The 20,127-nt window shown below is 41.5% G+C and overlaps 1 protein-coding gene across 2 annotated transcripts in view; it reads left to right on the plus strand.

Moving 5' to 3' along the window:
- The window catches only part of PCNX2 (pecanex 2), a 274,216-nt gene that overhangs the window by 154,869 nt on the left and 99,220 nt on the right, over nucleotides 1-20,127 (plus strand). For both annotated transcript variants that reach the window (XM_060035057.1, XM_060035058.1), the window contains one exon: nucleotides 1,409-1,586. In XM_060035057.1, the coding sequence (XP_059891040.1) occupies nucleotides 1,409-1,586 (178 nt within the window). The remainder of the gene's footprint in view (nucleotides 1-1,408; nucleotides 1,587-20,127) is intronic.

Genomic DNA, 20,127 nt, shown 5'->3' on the forward strand with positions numbered 1-20,127 from the left:
AACATTAGATCTTCCTGATGACAAAAATGACAGTTTTGTATTCGATAGATGCCAAGACTTGGGAAACACGTTTTGAATGCCCCAGTCCTGAGACAGGATATTATTAATGCTGATAAGGGTCTAGAGCTCAGGATCCCGCTAGGGTTAGGGAAATTCAGGCCTGCCCCCTCACCCCCATTTTCTGTACTTAGAAAAAGAAAACCTCTCTTTGTGATGAACAACAGGGTCCTACTGTACAGCACAGGGAACTGTATTCACTATCCTGTGATAAACCATAAAGGAAAAGAATGTGAAAAAGAATACATATATGTATCGCTGAATCACTTTGCTGTACAGCAGAAACTAACACAACATTGTAAATCAACTGTACTTCAGTAAAATTAAAAAGGAAAAAGGAAACCTCTCTTTCAAGTGCAACTGTTCCCTGGAAAGTATTGCCACTTTTGTCTTTCTTTTGAGTTCCCAAATAGGATGTTCTAATTGAGGGGACTCTGGCTAAAATGTGCAAGGCCTTCTTTCAGGAAGACCCCCTCAGGGTGGTAGTGGCTTGCTGTGTCCAGCTCTTCTGAGCACTAATCAGTTGCCTTCCCATCTCAAGGTGGGAAGATCATTGGCCTCACTGTCTGCTGGGACTGCACATGCTTCTGACACGTGTTAGTAACCCGACTCCCTAGACAGGAGCATTCAGGAGTTCAGTCCTCACAGCAAAGTCCTGCTGTTTCTCTGCTGGGCTGCCTCTGTCGTGCTCCTTAACTCAAAAGGCCTATGTCATGGGGGCCTGTGTCATGTTGATGATGTAATTTTCAGTGGAAAAAAAAGGGAGATCGGAAAGCTTACGTTTACAAAGACAGCAAATATGGTGGAAAACATTAGAAGTGAATATGTAAAGTGAAAATGGCATTATTGAGATAGTGGGATCTTTTTCCTCTTTTCAGAATTTAATATTAGCTATTGCTACGTCATTGATTCGGTGAGATTCTTTTGTAATAGAAAGGCTTACACTGAGCAGATGCTAACAGGGACAGCCTGCTCTGTTTTCTCACTTGCCTCCAAGCTCCCCGTGGAACCTGGCAGTGCAGTAGTCCTTCAGATAAGCTCCAAGGGAGCTCTGTGTCCCTCATTGCAAAGTCCTGGGGACGATGGTGACGCTGACTCTAGTGGCAGAGTCTGTGTTGGCGAGTCCCTCGGGATGGAGTTTCACTCCTAGCGCCACTCTGTGTGAACGTACGCTCAAACTCTGAGACGCAGTTTACTCCTCTGTACAACGAGGATAATAAAGGGCCCAGCATCTTGGCTTTTTGTAAAGGGCATAACGCACAGTTAACGCTCAAGAAACGTGAGCCATTGTCACTCACCTAGTAAGGTACGGGCTGTGAAGTGATCACTTCCTTTCTTTCCTTTTCAACAGCTGGGACATTTTCCTGATGGTCATAGCGGGCATGAAGCTGCTGCGGACCTCCTTCTGTAACCCAGTCCACCAGTTTACTCACTTGGGCTTCACCGTCATCTTCTTCCATTTCGACTACAAAGACATTTCAGAGAGTTTCTTACTGGATTTCTTCATGGTGTCCATTTTATTCAGCAAGGCAAGTAGATTAGCTCTTTTCTTCATTTCAGTATGTAAAAGGTGCATTTCTCATCAAATGCTTTAAGAGTTTGAAACATTTTCTTTTAAAAACAATTAAGGCATGAATTTACATTGAATTGCGTATGCGTGTCACACTCCTGCTGCCATTTGAGGAACATTCCCCATGGAATAGAAATATGCCATGTTATTTGCCAAAAATCACTGATTAAGATGAATTAGCCATTTGTGTTGCTTGAAATTTTATGACCTTTGTCTCTGTTAACAGTCTCATTACGGAACTTCCTCGATCTCCAAATGCTCTAAATTAAAGATTAGTCACCAGGCTAATTTTTTTTTTTTTTTAATTTAGCATTTTGCCTCTTGAGGTAAAGTTTGAGCTGTGGGACCCGAGGGCCAGGTCCCTTGGAGTATTTTCTTTCCCTTGGCTTGTCTCTGGTCAAGATTTCATCAGCTGTAAATCCACCCATGGGCAGTGAGAAACCCTAATCACAGTTCAGGCAAATATATGGGAATGGCATCTAACGTTTAACGTGAGGGAGATAAGGTCCTTGGGATACTGGTCTGAGTGTACGTGTTCTGAGCACCGTGACAAAGCTGGGGTGTGTAAACAGAAATTGGAAAAAGAATTTGGGAAACTCCTTCCTCATGCGCTCCGTTGAATACAGCAGCCATGGGTTTTCTGCCCTCGGATCGACTTAACTGTTCCCCCTTTTGGTTAATAATTTTCAAATTCTAAGGTTTTTTTTTTTTTTTTTTCCTGAACTTCATTTTTTCACCCCTATCGATCATTTCTGTGAATTCCTCTCTTTATTACCTGTCCTTCACCTGGCTTCCTCTTTACTTGTTTTAAGTGACAAAAATTCAAATATTATAATTGTCATATTACTTCAGCAGCCCTCCCCTGTTTTCCCATCTTATGACCAAGCTCTGGCTTTGGTCTTTTACCCACAAAGATCTGTTTTCTGTTTGCCTGAGTTCTGTTTGGTCTTGATAAGTTTATCCCATTTTTCTGGTGATTCAGATCACAGGCTTCCATAATCTGTTTTCCTTCATTATGTCTGAATGTCCGTGATCTCACATAATAAATGTAAAATTGTCTCCTATGAGCTTGAAAGCATTGATGAAGTTATAAATTATTTTACTACTCACAGTGGTAAAAGCTCATTCTCAGATGCAAAATGGACTGGAACAGGTTGAATTCCTAACTCTGGCATTATTTACATGTTGACCTGGTAATATTGATATTCCTTTCTGAAACGTTGTCTCCTGTAAAGTTGAAAATAATGATGCCCGTCTCACTTAGGCGTCAGGAGGATTGATTAATGTAAGTAGGAAAGAAGTTTTTAAGTAGCGTGTGCTTTCCAAATATGAGGCAGGACTTTTAAAGCCATGTTAAGTAGAAAAAGAGAAGTTACACCCCGTTTAGGACGTGAGGGAGTGCGGCTGCTTCTCTGCAGTGAACTGTCTGTTTTCAGTAGCTTCCTGTGTAAGTGAAAAGTGCCAGGTAAACAAAAGCAGAGCAGAGAGGGGTGACTGAAATGAGTCTTCTAAGTGATTCCACATTGCAATAGAACAGGGATTTTCACTTGCTGGAGGGCAGGCAGCCTCCCCGCTGAGCTGCCTGCTGGTCAGCTGGGAGCCAGCTACTGCCGAGACGTCTGGTAGGTGCAGGTGTCCAGGTCAAGAGGCTTGCTGGACGCAGAGGAAGGATTTATGCAGAGCTATTGTTCATTCTTCCTGTCCACGAGGGCACTTTGTACCGTCCTGAGCGTAATGAGTAGGGTGGGACCCGATGGGACATAGTCTGAAACTGAATCCGTAAAAACTCAGTGCTACAGACACTTGAGTTTCAGTTGCCATCATCTTTTTAAAGCACCAGTGAAAACACTGAAAATTTCAGGCAGAACCAGTGTGACAGTGTTCCTGTTTCCCCTGATTGAGAGAGCATGAGCACGTGTAATTTGAATAGTCGGCTTTTAGGCTGGGAAAAATAGCTGAGTCTAAAAGAAAAAAAAACAAGTGAGACAAAAACTAAAAAAAATCAGCCTATAGCAAGTCAGTCCTGACACACCCCTGACTCCGTCTATGGCTACTCACGCTTTATCTTGACAGAGCTGGTAGCAGGGCATTTTCTGGAATGAGAAACCGGATCTGATTCTGACAAAAAATACAGTTAAGGAAAGAGACAGCATTTGAGGTCTTCCGGGAAAGAAAAGCCAGTAGAAATTAGTGACAGTAAATGGTGGCAATGAGGGAGGTGACAGTTAATGTTCCTTGTAAAGATCCTGCCTGCTTACCCCAACTGCTGCTTCCTGTTCATTCTCCTCATTTTAAGACATCTTTTAAAAAATTGTCTCTATTAACATATTTCCTAGAGGCTTTCTAGACCTCCAGTATTTTTTACATCTTTACTGGAGTATAATTGCTTTACAGTGGTGTGTTAGTTTCTACTTTATAACGAAGTGAATCAGCTATATGTATACATATATCCCCATATCTCCTCCCTCTTGCATCTCCCTCCCTCCCACCCTCCCATCCCACCCCTCTAGGTGGTCACAAAGCACCGAGCTGATCTCCCTGTGCTATGCGGCTGCTTCCCACTAGCTATTTTACATTTGGTAGTGTATGTATGTCCATGCCACTCTCTCACTTTGTCCCAGCTTACCCTTCTCCCTCCCAGTGTTCTCAAGTCCACTCTCTATGTCTGCATCTTTATTCCTGTCCTGCCCCTAGGTTCTTCAGAACCCCTTTTTTATTAGATTCCATATATATGTGTTAGCATACGGTATTTGTTTTTCTCTTTCTGACTTACTTCACTCTGTATGACAGACTCTAGATCCATCCACCTCACTACAAATAGCTCAATTTCATTTCGTTTTATGGCTGAGTAATATTCCATTGCATATATGTGCCACATCTTCTTTGTCCATTCATCTGTCGATGGACACTTAGGTTGCTTCCATGTCCTGGCTATTGTAAATAGAGCTGCAGTGAACATTGTGGTACATGACTCTTTTTGAATTATGGTTTTCTCAGGGTATATACCCAGTAGTGGGATTGCTGGGTCGTATGGTAGTTCTATATTTAGTTTTTAAAGGAATCTCCATACTGTTCTCCATAGTGGCTGTATCAATTTACATTCCCACCAACAGTGCAAGAGGGTTCCCTTTTCTCCACACCCTCTCCAGCATTTATTGTTTGTAGATTTTTTGATGATGGCCATTCTGACCGGTGTGAGGTGATACCTCATTGTAGTTTTGATTTGCATTTCTCTAATGATCAGTGATGTTGAGCATCCTTTCATGTGTTTGTTGGCAAAGTATATCTTCTTTGGAGAAATGTCTATTTAGATCTTCTGCCCATTTTTGGATTGGGTTCTTTGTTTTTTTGATATTGAGCTGCATGTGTATTTTGGGGATTAATTCTTTGTCAGTTGCTTCATTTTCAAATATTTTCTCCCATTCTGAGGGTTGTCTTTTTGTCTTGTTTATGCTTTCCTTTGCTGTGCAAAAGCTTTTAAATTTCATTAGGTCCCATTTGTTTATTTTTGTTTTCATTTCCATTTCTCTAGGAGGTGGGTCAAAAAGGATCTTGCTGTGATTGATGTCACAGAGTGTTCTGCCTATGTTTTCCTCTAAGAGTTTTATAGTGTCTGGCCATACATTTAGGTCTTTAATCCATTTTGAGTTTACTTTTGTGTATGGTATTAGGGAGTGTTCTAATTTCATTCTTTTACATGTAGCTGTCCAGTTTTCCCAGCACCACTTATTGAAGAGGCTGTCTTTTCTCCATTGTATATTCTTGTCTCCTTTATCAAAAATAAGGTGACCATATGTGCATGGGTTTACCTCTGGGCTTTCTATCCTGTTCCACTATCTATATTTCTGTTTTTGTGCCAGTACCATACTGTCTTGACTACTGTAGCTTTGTAGTATAGTCTGAAGTCCGGGAGCCTGATTCCTCCAGCTCCATTTTTTTTTCTGAAGATTTCTTTGGTTACTGGGGTCTTTTGTGTTTCCATACAAATTGTGAAATTTTTTCTTCTAGTTCTGTGAAAAATGCCATTGGTAGTTTGATAGGGATTGCATTGAATCTGTAGATTGCTTTGGGTAGTATAGTCATTTTCACAATGTTGATTCTTCCAACCCAAGAAGGTGGTATATCTCTCCACCTCTTTGTATCATCTTTAATTTCTTTCATCAGTGTCTTATAGTTTTCTGCATAAAGGTCTTTTGTCTCCTTAGGTAGGTTTATTCCTAGATGTTTTATTCTTTTTGTTGCAATGGTAAATGGGAGTGTTTCCTTAATTTCTCTTTCAGATTTTTCATCATTAGTGTATAGGAATGCAAGAGATCTCTGTGCATTAATTTTGTATCCTGCTACTTTACCAAATTCATTGATTAGCTCTAGTAGTTTTCTGGTAGCATCTTTAGGATTCTGTATGTATAGTATCACATCATCTGCAAACAGTGACAGCTTTACTTCTTTTCTGATTTGGATTCCTTTTATTTCTTTTTCTTCTCTGATTGCTGTGGCTAAAACTTCCAAAACTATGTTGAATAAGAGTGGTGAGAGTGGACAACCTTGTCTTTTTCCTGGTCTTTGAGGAAATGGTTTCAATTTTTCACCATTGAGAGTGATGTTGGCTGTGGGTTTGTCATATATGGCCTTTATTATGTTGAGGTAAGTTCCCTCTGTGCCTACTTTCTGGAGGGTTTTTATTATAAATGGGTGTTGAATTTTGTCAAAAGCTTTTTCTGCATCTATTGAGAGGATCATGTAGTTTTTCTCCTTCAGTTTGTTAATATGGTGTATCATGTTGATTGACGTGCGTAGAAACCTCCAATATTGTTTTTGAGGGAATACTGCTCTTTAGGGGTGTTCATTGCATGATATGAAATTTTGTTTGTTCAGTAGATTCATCAGAGTCCTACTTTTGACATGTCCTCTCATTTATTGTTGCCAAATCCCTAAGCTCTTTCCCCAGCCTGGCTCCTGTTCTGCTAAATAGCAAAACCATTGTTATCCTGGCAGCCCACGTCACAGAAGGGCTGCAAGATGAATGCAGAGACCTTGGAAGGGCTCCAGCTTCCTTGGGAGAAAGGAGCTGCGTGAATAGTGGACTCATTATTATTGTTATGTCAGTTGCCCCTAATCCTTCAGGCTTTATGGGTGGAAAGAAAGACAGGATGAGATTACAGAGAGATGATCTGTGGAGTGAGATCAAAGCACCGAGGTCCAGAGGATGAAATAGATGACTTCCAGAGGGCTTGCCTGTGTGTTATTCTCTCCCTCCCCGAATCCGTGAATCCCCCCCGAGGTCTGGAAGATGAATGTTGGCTGGTCTTCTCAGTCTGCCAGATCTAGTGAAAAATGGGACATCATGAGTTCTGGGCCAGAGCACAACAGGAAGGATTTAGTGCAGCCCATGCATTGACACAAAGGGTGGGACATTCCTAGTGGATAGGCTGGGGGCTGAGGGGAGGCAGAGGGAAAGAAGCATCCCTGCAGATCCCATCCTGAGACGCGCGATGCTGCAACCACACCCCACGCGACTCAGCACCTTTAAGGAGTCAGGCCCATCCGTCCTCTCTCCCTCAGCCTCTCAATCCCTTTCCTCTCTCTCTTCTGCCCCATTGTTATGGACCAGGGTTCTTGGCCTCCTTAGTCAATAGAAATTGATCCGAGGCCAGGCAGGAAATTCAGGCAAGGCTTTACTGGGGCCTCTGCTACAGCAGGGAGGAGCGAGAACAAACAACAGGTTCCCTTGCTTGTTCGCTCCCTCAGGGGGGTGGGGCGAGCTTGTTCCTTATACGGGGTGAGGTAGGGGCAGGTCCAGGGGTCGGGCAGGAGGGCTGGCTTAGGTGATTTGCCCACGCCTTTGCTGGTGCTGTGTGCAGGGATCACACACAGTGCCTTGATTTTGCTCCCGGCTCTTCAGAAGTGGCAGTTGGGCTTTTTGGTCTCTTCGTATCTTGTTGTACAGCATTTGCCCCAACTGCCTATGCACGCAGTTATTTTTAGTCTCTTATTGTTTCTTTGTATTTTGTTGTTCGAGGGGATGTTTGTCCAGGTGCAGACCCTGCAGCAGAGGGTCCCAGGTCCCAGGTCCTAGCCGTCACCATCAGTCATTCTTCTCTTTTAAGAACCAACTAATGTAGTGAACTTGTAACATTTCTGATATGCCTGGGTCTTTGGGGGACAGGAAGACATGCTCCACGTAAGAATATGTGGTCGTTGACAGGAGGTGACAAAGGTTTCATGCTCTTCCACTGGTCCTGAAAAAGTTATCAGAAACCATCTTTTCTTGAAATTTTTAGTAATTTTTAGTTGGAGAAGCAGGACTTGAAAGAATCCTGCCAGAGGGTCATTCTGCCAGCATTTCCAGAATGTGTTACATGGGAAATTCTCCAGGCCGTTAGTTCAACGCGGCAGCTAGCACTTTTACCATTTATGAAATTAAAATTAATGAGTGAGGTGGTTTTTACATAAAGCCGTGTGAATGATGGCCCCAGAGCCACGATGAGAAGGGACAAATCTAGGAGGTAGAGCTGATAGCATTTAGTGACTGTGAGGGTGCTGGGGGGAAGTGGAGTCTAGGAGGAAGAGCCACGTCTGGGAGAGCTCTCACGTCGCGTCCTCCAGGGACTCGGTGTTGTCATTAATGAGGGCCAGGAAAAAAAGACATTTTGGGGAAAAAAAATGTCGGTTTTAGATGTGTTGAATTGTGGAATGAGACGTGACAGGGACCAAAGTAAAGACCTAGGGACAGGATGTTTTCCCATTTAAATATTTTACTTTACATAAGTGCTATAAATGTAGGATCAGTTTAATAAAGTTAGAAACATAATGGAAAATACAGAGGAAGTCCATCTTTATACACACCCCTCACTCCTTAACCCCTTTCTCTCCCTGATGATAGCCATTGTAACTCTTACAGGGTAATTCCTTCTACTCTCTTTCCCTATGTATTCACACACACACTCAAACACACACATACACCCTATACACACACAAAACGTAAACTATTAATAGGTCATTCTTTACACATGTTTACTTCCTTTTTTGCTTAAAAATATGTCTTAGAGAATTTCCACGACAGTATGTGTAGTATTGCCTCTTCCTTTTGACACCTGCATAGTATTCCATAGTAATAATGTGACTAGCCATTCCCCTACTGATAGACATTTAGTTTGTTTCCAATTTTTTTTTCCTGTGGTAGCTGGGATTTCTGTGTTCACAAACTCCAGAAACCCAAATGAAACTGGCTTAATGAAAAAGGGGGATTTAACGGTTCATATAACTGACGGGATGATTCAGCGGCTTAAACGATGGCATCGAAATTGTGTTTATTTCTCCTTCTCTCCTATGCTGGCTTCATTCTTAGATTGGTTCTATATGTATAGACTCCCTCCAGCTAGTAATCCCAGAAAGAAGAGAAAGTATCTTTCCTGATGGTTTTAGCCGAAGTCCTGGGGAGCATCTCATTGACTCCTTTTGTGTCATGTGTCCATTGAGGAACTAGGCAAGAGGGACGCAAGCCCTCTAGTCAATGAGGCCTGGCTCTTGTCTAACCACACTATAGGGACAGCGGGTCAGAGAGGGAAGAAAGGGCGGGCAGACCAGAAGTGTCAGACGCTGGTGCACATGAGTGTTTCAGGAACACAGATTCCTGTCATAGGAATTGTTGGGTGGACAAGATGTACATGATAGGGTCTCCATAGAGAATCCTTCCAAAAGACATATTGCTTCCAACAAGGATGGCCAGCATTTAAGACCCAGGTAGAGGAGGAGGAAAAGTGACTCACGAGACAAGGTAAAGTACAGTGAAATAGGAAGAAAGAAAAGAAATGGCTTCAAGAAGGAGGGAGTGGTCAGCAATATTGGCAGCTTCACAGAGGTCACAGTGCCCTTGATAGAGTGGGCCCTCCGTGTCTGTTTGTAAATGCCCAGGTATATTCATTGACCACAGGTCAGTGTATTTAAATGTGGGTATTTGGGGGAGCTTTACAGTACGCTCTTCAGTGGAGCTATATTTAAGGGAAAAATTCTGCAGTCACAACCACTTTCAGGCTGTTAATGTTTTATCAGCTTAGAAGAGGTGAATGGCTTTAGACATGCCATTCTCGTTATGTTTAAAAGGTTTAGTCCACTGCCCTTGCCAGGAATAAACATGCCATATATGTGCGATGTGAAGGGCCGCAGTACAGTGTTTACTTAACACCACCATCTCTAGGTTTGAAACGCAGGGCTTGACACTTAGTACAAGAATTGAGCTCTTAGGCATCTCCAGCCAGGAAATTATGGACAGCAAAAGTTATTTTCTATGGGGCCATTCACCTTAGCATGGCTTCCCTCTGCCCCCTCTGAGTTTTCGGAGGGTGACATCTGCGCCCACCTCCTCCACGGGGTCGTGATATGGGACAGTTCTTGCTATCCTGAAATTAAGTGGTGGATGGAACATCTCTCCATTATCTTTTTGGTTCACTAATGTTGACAGGGGCTCCATTTTCCATTTTCAGTTTATTTGTAGGTCCCTTTCCCTCACTGAGTTGAAGAATGGACTTATCAAGTTTATTGACCTTTTGCATAATTCTGGACCTTTCAGTAAGGTTGTCTCACGGTTTTCTCTCTACTAGATAAAACTCACTCCCTCACTGCATCAGCTCTTTCAAGGCTTTGCTCAGATATGACCTTCTCAGTCAGACCTACCCTGACCACCCGGTTTTCATATTACAACTTGCCCCTTCTCTGCCCTCTGCCCAGCTTCCCCATCTTTTCACCTTGCGCTGTATTACCTTTCTGCTGTGCCGTCATCACCTTCTAACATACTCTCTCCTTGACTTGTTTTTCATTTGATTGTCTCTCCCACCAGACTGTGAGTTCCATGAGGACAGAGATCTTTGTCTGTTTACTGATACGTCCTAATTTCCAGAACAGAACCAGGCACACCGTAGGAAAACAACAAGCCTCTGTGGAATGTTCAGTCGTGCTGTTTTTCATGGACAGGTTAGAAACTTACCCAAAGTCACTCACTCACAGAGCCGTACTCGAACTTGACCCTATTCCCAGTCTTCCCAAGCCCAGGCGTAACAGCTGGCTTGCAGAAGGTTCACAAAACCACTGCAGGAGCCAAGCACACCTTCCAGGCTCTCAGGGACCCATGTTCACTTGTAGCTGCCACGAGGATGGTGCAGGAGAAACATTTTACAGGCTCTGCACTCTGTCCAGAAGCGAAGAACAGATTCCAGTGTGTCTGTGTTGCCGAGAAGATTGGAAACTCCTCGAATGGTGGGACCACGGGTGTGCTTATTTATTTCCCACCTGCTGCAACATCCAACAAAATGCAGGGTCCTGGTTAGGGTTAGGGTTGGGATTAGGTCACCCTAATTCAATTCATAGTCATTAAATTCAGTTGAAAGATGGAAAAACTGGTTTGTGAGAAATGAAGTCTGAGCTTGGACGTGTGGTTGGATGATGTTTTATTATCCTAGAGAGATGATGATTCACAGCAGGGACAGGGGAGCACGTGGGAGGAGGGGTGGTTTTAGCTTGAGCATACGGGTCACTTAGAGTTCCCTCCTTGGGCTTTCCATGGTGTGTGTTTTGATTTTCTTGGCTTCTCATAAATCTCGTTTGGCTGCCTCACTGCTGTCCTGTTCACAGTGGAGGACTTAACACATGGCCAGCAGAGCTGGCTCTTCCGCTGTGAGTGTGTTGCTCTGTGCTCTGTCATCAGCCGAGCCCCTTTTGCAAAACTCAGAGGGGAAAACACAATCTGCTTCTAGCTGCAGATCTACCCCGGTGGTGACAAGCTGATGTCATCTAATTGGCCAGCTCACGGCACGTAGCCACCGCTGTGACGCCACTTTTAACTGTGTCATGTAACAGCTGAGAAGTGCCTGAACAGCCCCAAACATCCTTTAGTCAAGATTTATAGCCTCACTCATCAACTTCCTTGTCTTCCACTCCCCAGGACAACACCCACATACCAGGGCCATGGGTTTCCCTTAACTCAAACCATGCAAGTTACTGTAATTCATCTCCTGGGAAGGGACGGAGGCCCGAAGTGAATGCTAGCAGCTTCTCTGCATCTCGGCCTTCAAAGTAAGGATCTGTTTTTCCTTCCCGTTTAGGACATCAAGGCTGGTGTGCAAGAGTTATATCTTTTTTTTTCTTTTCTTCATTTTTCCTTTTTTCTCATGCCAAAGTAGACTATACTAAATACATGGATTTAGTCATGTTGTTCAAACAGCAGCATAGTCCTGTGTGTCCCTGCTAATATGTCAAAGAAGTTTTTATGGGCTCTCATTTTTTAAAAAGTCTACAGCTTTTTCTGGAGACTCGAAGGGCCACTGCTGATGAATCTTCAGAGAAGGGGGCAGTGGTGTGTTTTGAGGCACACAAAAGCTGCATGAGGGCTTCCCTGGTGGCGCAGTGGTTGAGAGTCCGCCTGCCGATGCAGGGGACACGGGTTCGTGCCCCGGTCCGGGAGGATCCCACGTGCCGCGGAGCGGCTGGGCCCGTGAGCCATGGCCGCTGAGCCTGCGCGTCTGGAGCCTGTGCTCCGCAACGGGAGAGGCCACAACAGTGAGAGGCCCGTGTACCGCAAAAAAAAAAAAAAAAAAAGCGCTACATGAGTGGCTTCAGGGAATTTAGTAGAAGTGATAAATCTAGACCCTCTTCACTGAAAGAATTTGAAAACCTTCCTTTCTCAGCAATGAGGAAGCCCTCCTTAAAGTACTTCCTGAAGACAGAGCTCGATTGGGTTACAAGCCAGGGCAACATCTTCCTGACAAGGCTAACAACTGGCGTTTGCTCTCCTTTACTGACTGGAGGCTTCCGGTTCTATAGGATTTACAGACATGAACCTGGAGATTCCAAACAGTGTCCTTTACCAGGGGTTCATATTTCAGACAAGGTCTTCGAGGTCACAGACTTTCTCATTCCTTCTTTCCTTTTGCTACCAGTTGTGGAAGTACTCTGAGTGGCCCAAACCATGGTGCTTCTGCCTCCGTTGCAGAAAGGCAGTCAGTGACACTGAGATGGTTACTATCTTAAAATATCCATTGAGAGAAAAAGGGGAAATACCACCTTTGTCAGGAAAATCAGTGGCAGTTGCAAAGATCTGGCATGTAAATGAGAATCAGGAAGTAACAAGAAAAATTCCATTGACCCCATGTCCACTATAGCCTATGAGTTGAGTTAGTAAGACACTTGAGGCTTCCTTTTACTCATTGTTTCCCTTTCTGAAGAACACTTACTGCACTTACATCCACTACGTGCCTATATTACTTACCTGCTAGAAGATAACTGTACAACTATAATAGAGTATCGCTAACAATGAGCATATGCTTCAATGGAAGATGTGGGAGAGAAAAACATAAAAACTACTTTTGAAACAATGTCATAAGGGCAATAAATAAAATAATCGATATTTATCGAGCACTTATTATATGTTTGGTCCTGAGCTAAAAACCTAACATGGATTATTTCATCGATTCTTCACAATCCATTTCTGAGGTAGGTACCATTACCATAGTTACTCTGCATATGAGAGAACTAAGGCTCACAGGAGTAAAACTTGTCCAAGATCACACAAGTAGTGAGAGGCAGAGCTGGGATGAGAACCTAGGTCTAACTCCAAAGCTTAGTCTTATAACCAGGATGTTGTACTACTTTCCATGCGGTAGGAAGTTATAAGCCAAATATTATGGGTTCTCCAGAAGGAGCAACTAATTAGGGCAGTAAAGGGAAGAGTAGCAGGAAAAACTTTGAACTACTTTTTAATTCCATTTTATTTCTTATTTTCTTTATTTCTTCTATTTCTTTTATTTCTTCCATTTTATTTCTTTATTTCTTTTATTTCTTTTTAATTCCATTTCTATTTCTTCTTTATTATTTAAATAAAGAAATAAATATTTCTTTATTTCTTCTACTGACGTATTATTTATGCCTCTTTTTTTAAAGTCATTGCAATTATATTAAGAATATAAAACTTAAATTCAGTAGAATCTACCTTCAAATTATATTATACCATTGCTTGTCTAGTGTAAGGAATTTCAGCAGTTTCCTCCCTGGCATCCTTGGTGTTATTGTCATATACTTTATTTTAACATATGCTAAAAACACATAATACGCTGTTACTATTTTTGCTTTAGAGCAGAATTGCTCTTCTAGGGCATTTGAAAATAAGACAAAATGATTTATTGTCACCTTTCCTTTCTGATGCTCTGTTTCTTTGTGTAGATCCAAATTTCCAACCTGTATCGTCTTTCTTCTGCCTGAACTTCCTGAATGATTTCTGTAGTATAGATGTATCGTCAATGAATTCTGTCAGTTTTGTTCGCCCAAGAGAGTATTTCTCTCTCATTTTTGAAAGATATTTTCACTGGGTATAGAATTCTATATTGACAGTTCCTGCCCCCTCCCCCTTTTAAAACTTTAAAAATGTCTCTCCATCACCTTCTGACTTACAGAAAGTCTTCTGTAATTTTACTTTTGTTCTTCTCTGTGTAATGTGCCTTTTGGGGGGCTGCCTTCAAGATTTTCTCTTTGTCTTTTGTTTTTAGTAATCTGATTATTATATGCCTAGTGATGGGTAGGTTTTGTTCTTGTTGTTTGTTTGTTTATTCAATTGTTTGTTTGGGTATTTATCTTCCTTGGTGTTATCTGACCTTCTTGAGTCTGCGGCTTGGTGTCTGTCATTATTTTGGAAATTTCTTGCCCATTATGTCTTCAAACACTTCTTTGTCCTGTCCTCTCTTTCTAAGGTTCAAAATATACATACGTTAGTTTGATATTGTTATATATCTCTTGGATACTCAATAATGTTTTCTTTTTTAAATTCACTCAGTTTTATCTTTGTGTTTCAGTTTAGGTCATTTTTCTTGATCTGTCTTCAAGTTCATTAATTCTTTCCTCAACTGTGTTAGTATGACAAGCCTGCTGAAAACATTCTGTATCTCTCTTGTGTGTTTTCCATTTCTATCATTTCCATTTGAGTCTTTCTTTTATACTTTCCACCTCTCTGCTGAAATTTTCCATCTAATCTTTCATATTGTGTACCTGTTCCATTAGAGCCCATAACATATGAATCAAAGTTATTTTAATTTCTGTCAGATAGTTCCAACATGTGTTTCATATCTGAGTCTAGCTCTGATCGTTGCTTTGTCTTTTAGGAGTCTTTTTTTTCTTGCCTTTTCATAGGCCTCATAATGTTTTGTTGAAAGCTGGACTTCTTATGGAGGGCCGTAGAGTATAAAGCAAATAGCATTTATGCCTGGAACCAGGCATGCCTTTCCTTCTGCTAGATTTTCAGTGCAGGGTTTGAGTTAACAAGGTTAGGAGATGGGCCAGGTTGGGGGTTTGTTATTGCCATGGTTACCCTCAGGGTACCACAGACTTCAAAACTTCTGAAGGGATACCTTGTGTTTAGGTTGGGAGTTGGTTTCCAGAGCAATGTCTGCTCAGTGCTCAGCTCGACGCCCACGCTGCTCCTCACTGTGTCTCTTCACATGTGCTTGTGCCTTTCCTGTCCCTCTCCTATCAGCATCTGGTTTTACTTTTCACTTGAAACTTGTTAGCTTGGTGGCAGGGGGAGAAGGTGGAAGGGGAGGACGTTCTCTGTTTTCTAATTAAACCTCAGTCTTAGGTCTTCACCCTGTCCCTGTGTCCTTCTCAGTTCTCCTCATTCCCCTCCAGCTGCAGTTGGGTCCAGCAGGTACTCCTGCCCCTTCCTCAGGAGTGGGGTTTTTGTTGCTGTTGTGTCGTTCCCTTTCCCCAGCTGCAGTGAGTCTTCACCAGTGCCCGGGAGATGACAGTGTTTGCTGACCTTTCCTCTGTAGACTGAAATATGTGTCCCGTAAGAGAGGTCTGGGGAAAGGGTGTAGCAGAGTTTTGTGCTCCTCCGTGTGTCTGCTGTTTGCTTCCTTCAGGTCTGTACCACATCAGACACTTCCTTAGGGTTCCCTCCGACCTTTTCTGTGAGCACCCAGGGGAGTGCATGGGGAGAAAGAGCCTGCAATTTCTATAGCCCCCAGGGGGCTTCCTGGTGTCCTACGAGCCTACCCTTGACAATCACCAAAATTCATCAGCTCTTTTGGACAAACTCTTCCTACCAGTTTCTGGTGATGTCTGCCCCAGGTGAGGGAGTACTTACCTCCTTTCTCCCTGAAGGTGCTTGTCTGTCCTTAGATTGTGGGCCAGTTCTCCAACGGGTTAAAAAAGCAGTCATGAATTTGAAGTTTGTCTGGCTTTTTCTCATTGTAAGGGTGGGAAGAATGCTCTTTTCAGCTTTCTGTGTCCAAGAGGAGAAACCAGAAGCTCTTTGAACTACTTTTTAATTTTACATGAAAATTTTGGTAAATTTGGTATATTAGAACGTTTTGATGGCAAGTGACAAAAGCTCAACTTAAAGTTGGACTGTGTTGCTTTACATAACTGGGATGCCTGAGAGTAGATCTCATTTGAGATGGGGCCATACCCAGAGCAAACTACCTTTCCGTACTCTCTCTTTCCTACTTATTTTTGCCTGATTTTGCTTGGGGTCATTCTCCATACAAGGAACAAGATAGCTTCCAGGAGCCCCACCTTCATATAGCAATGCCGATGGAATTAACATCCTGTACCTGTTGTCTGTATCACGAACTGTGCTTACCCCTGCATCGGTTATCATGGACAGAGGGGGATGTCGTGACCGTCCCAGTGTAGACCATGTGCCCACCCAGTGATCAAAGTCAGGGGAGTACACTGTGTTAACAGCCACTGCACTGGCTTTCTATGATCTCTTAGATAAGTGTGTGGAGTTTTCTTCAGCAATGGTTTTAAATTAATTTTTGCAGCCTAGATATCTATCAGTAGTATAATGATTCAATAGATTGGCCAAACAATGGAATATTATGCAGTTAATTAGATGTGAGGGAGAGCAATTTATACCAACACTGAACAATGCCCATGATCTATGAAATAGAAAAATCAAGTTTCAGAACACTGTATATTGCTAATTCAATTTAAATAAAAAAGACACACACACACTCACATGCATGTATTGCACAGGTGCATGTGCAGAAAATTCCAAGTCCTGGAAGTTAGGTCAGAATGAGGTGGGTTACAAGAACTTTCACTTTACAGTTTAAGCAATTCTGAAGGATTTGGTGTTTTTAAAGTGAGTTTGTATTATTATATTCGTATAAAAATCAATAAATTTAGAAAGTTCAGGTGCTTAAAGCAGAGAGCTACTGTTATTTGGAACACCACTGTATGAACCACCTTATTTCTATGTGTATTAGATGGATGAAATGTTTTTGCAAGTATAAAGTCTCAGGAGAGTACATGAGGTAGATATCCAGGAGGTGTGGGAGGGATGGGATATCCGATCAGGAGGACCTTCAGAGAAGATGGAGAAAAAGCTGCTTCGTAGCTACAGATATCAGCATGATATGTTTCTCTTACTGAAATGCTACATGGGTAAAAGCAGCAGCATGATAGGAGGCTTATGAACTTGGCTGTCATACGCTCTTCCTAAAAACTGCATTTGTCACCCTTACGGTTATAATGAATCTTCGAGAGGGAAGAAGCCCCCAAAAACAGAATCTAGAAAGCTGCCTTTTCCCCATAGGGAAGAGTAAGCTAAACAAAAGCCAAAACAAAGATGGGAGACTATCCTACATACAGTAATTGGATGAAAGGTAACATAAGGAATTTGGAGGGGACTAAGGAGCTGAAAAGGAAGGCAGAATGTGTATATTAACTGTATTGTTTCTACCACTTCACTCCAGGCTCCATTTGAGCAAGATACTTGAACAAAAGGTAACCCTCTCTCCCTGGTTACTTTTATCATCTCCTGTTTCTTCTGTGTTGAAGTCCACCCTTGCCTCCTTCCCCAGTGACCCACCTCCCAACACACCTGAGCCAGTACCCCTCTGTCTACCACAAGCAGAAACACACACACAGATGCAGCATTAAATTTAATTCCCAATTCTCAGGGGTCTTGACAAGATTTTTACTTTTGTGCATTTCTACCTCTTGGTAGATTGTAAAGTTTAAATGTGCATTGGTGACTTCATTTGCATTTATGGATACCCTCATTAGTGGTTATGAAATATGAACCTAACTAATATTTTGTGTCATGTTCTCCTCGGGGTCTGAATTTGTTTTGCTGCGTAAAGCTGGCTAATCAAAGAATCAGGCCTGTTGCTTTTCCCTTTATTAGCTGTGCATTCATCTGCCTGAGTAGCCTACACCTGCTGAGTACACTCATCCCTGTATCATCCCTGTTTCTCTTCTTAGTTATTAAGTGCAATTATCCAAATTGTACTTCACAGGTGATACCTTATTATCCCAGGTTCCTTTCTCTTTCCTTAGATTTTAGTCTCCCTTAATGGTTCTGTTTTCACTTTTCTGTTGTAGGTTAATCAGATTCATCTTGCTTGATACATCTTGCCTGAATAATCCTGAAATTTTACATTTTACTATTAAATATGGTGTTTACTTCAATCCAGCACTGCTACCTTTTAGCAGTGTAAGAAGAGCTTTTATATTACTAGGTCGCGAGGGATTTTTATGAGTGAGTGCTGAATTTTATGAGTAAGTGCCTCATTCCTGCATCAGTTGAGCATCATATGGTCTTTCTTTTTTTTACTTTCTTATTTTTGTGAATTGCACTGACTTTTTTTCTAATAAACCATTATATGATGAACCACATTTGGTCATGATATATTTTTATATATTTGTAGATCCATTTCGTAAATGTTTTATTGAGGAGTTCTGCATTTACATTAATAGATCAGAATGTCTGTATTTTCTTTTCTGACAATATTCATTTTTTGTAATAAAAGATTGACTGCCAATATAAACTGTGAAGGTTTTCTAAGATGCACATTTTAAGGCTATGTCTTTTACTCTACAAATTGCTTTAGCTGAGTCCCACAGGTTGTGATTGGTATTACTTGCTTTTCATTATCTTTCATTTTAAAGCATTTCCTAATTTTGATTATCATTTATTCTTAGTTAATTCAGTGTCATTTTTGTTGTTATTATACCTGAGTGCAAAGTTTGTGGTTGCTGCTGCTATTGTTATTTTGCTGTCTTTTTATTATTGCCTTCTAACTTAATTGCAAAGCAATTTGCATGATATCAATTCTTAGCATCTGTTAAGACTTCTTTTTAATTTACTAAGTCATCAATTCTTGTAAATGTCCATATGCTTGAAAGTTATATTCTTTCTCTTTTGGTTGGCAGCAAGGTTCTAATACACATATCTCTTAGATAAAGCTTGTTAATTCTGTTGGTCAAATATTTTATATCTTTATTAATCTATAGTCTAACCAAACCATCATTTTTCTGAGATGCCTGTCTTAAAATCTCCCCCTATGATGTCGATTTGTTAATCTTCCCTTGTAATTCTGTCCATTTTTACTTTAGATATTTTGAGACTTATGGTCAAGTACATACATTCCAATTATTTTATCTTCTGGTGACTCTTTACTTTCATCATTAGGTACTGCTTTTTATCCTTTTTCGGTAAAATTCTATTTTGTCTAATATTAATATAGGTAAGCAAGCTTTCTTTTGATTAAGATTTATCTGCTATATATTCTTTTCATTCTGTTACCTGACACTTTCTAAGTCATTTTAGTATTTCTTATAAAAGCATTTAGCACAATTTTTCTTTTTCATACAGACTGAGAATCTCTACATTTTAATAGACAAACTGTATCCATTTGCATTACTCTGATTACTGATATGTTTATACTTTTTTCTATCATGGTATTTTGCTTTCTATTTACAATGCTTTTTCTTTGTCCCCCCACCCCTTCTTTTTTGCCTTCTGTTGAATTGAATAAATTTTATTTGATCTCTTCTTTCCCTCTCGTACTTTGGAAATCGAGTATTATATTTCTAGTCCTTTAGTGCAATGCATCTCAGTGTGTGGTCCCCAGAGGAAGCGTCGTCAGCATCACCTGGGAGGTTATTCCTGGCCTCCATCCTAAACTTACTGAATCAGAACCTCCGCAGGTAGGAACCAGAATCTTTTCTTTACAAGCTCTCCAGGTGATTCTGATGCACATTAAAATTTGAAAACTTTAGTGATTTAGTGGTTACTCAAATTATTAATAAGCACATTTGATTAGCCTATGAAGTTCTTTAAATGCAGTTTTGTTCTTTTCTTTTCGGCGTTTAATGGGAGGTCTACGTATTCTGGTTGTGGAAGTGTCCCTGAAGACGATCAATACAAGAAAGTTTTGTCATCCTTCACTCCTTTTAATGTTAGTCTCTCAATTTTGTGTTCCTGCTCTTTTGGAATAGTCCACATTTAAACTCCACTCCCCTGCCTTACAATGGCTTTGGCATGTTGTGGATGATAGATTTTTATCTACTCTACGCCAGGCAGAAGGAAAACTTTCGTGCTTTCTCCCAGCTCTGGTAGGTGGGCCTTTTCTAATTCACATTTTGGTGGGCACCGCTGCCCTTCAAGTCCATTAAAATCCAAGTCCTCAGCTCCTGCAGCCCGTATTCATGCCTATGTCCTCTTGGGG

The sequence above is a fragment of the Delphinus delphis genome, chromosome 16 (assembly GCF_949987515.2).
Source record: "Delphinus delphis chromosome 16, mDelDel1.2, whole genome shotgun sequence".
Lineage (NCBI taxonomy): Eukaryota > Metazoa > Chordata > Mammalia > Artiodactyla > Delphinidae > Delphinus > Delphinus delphis.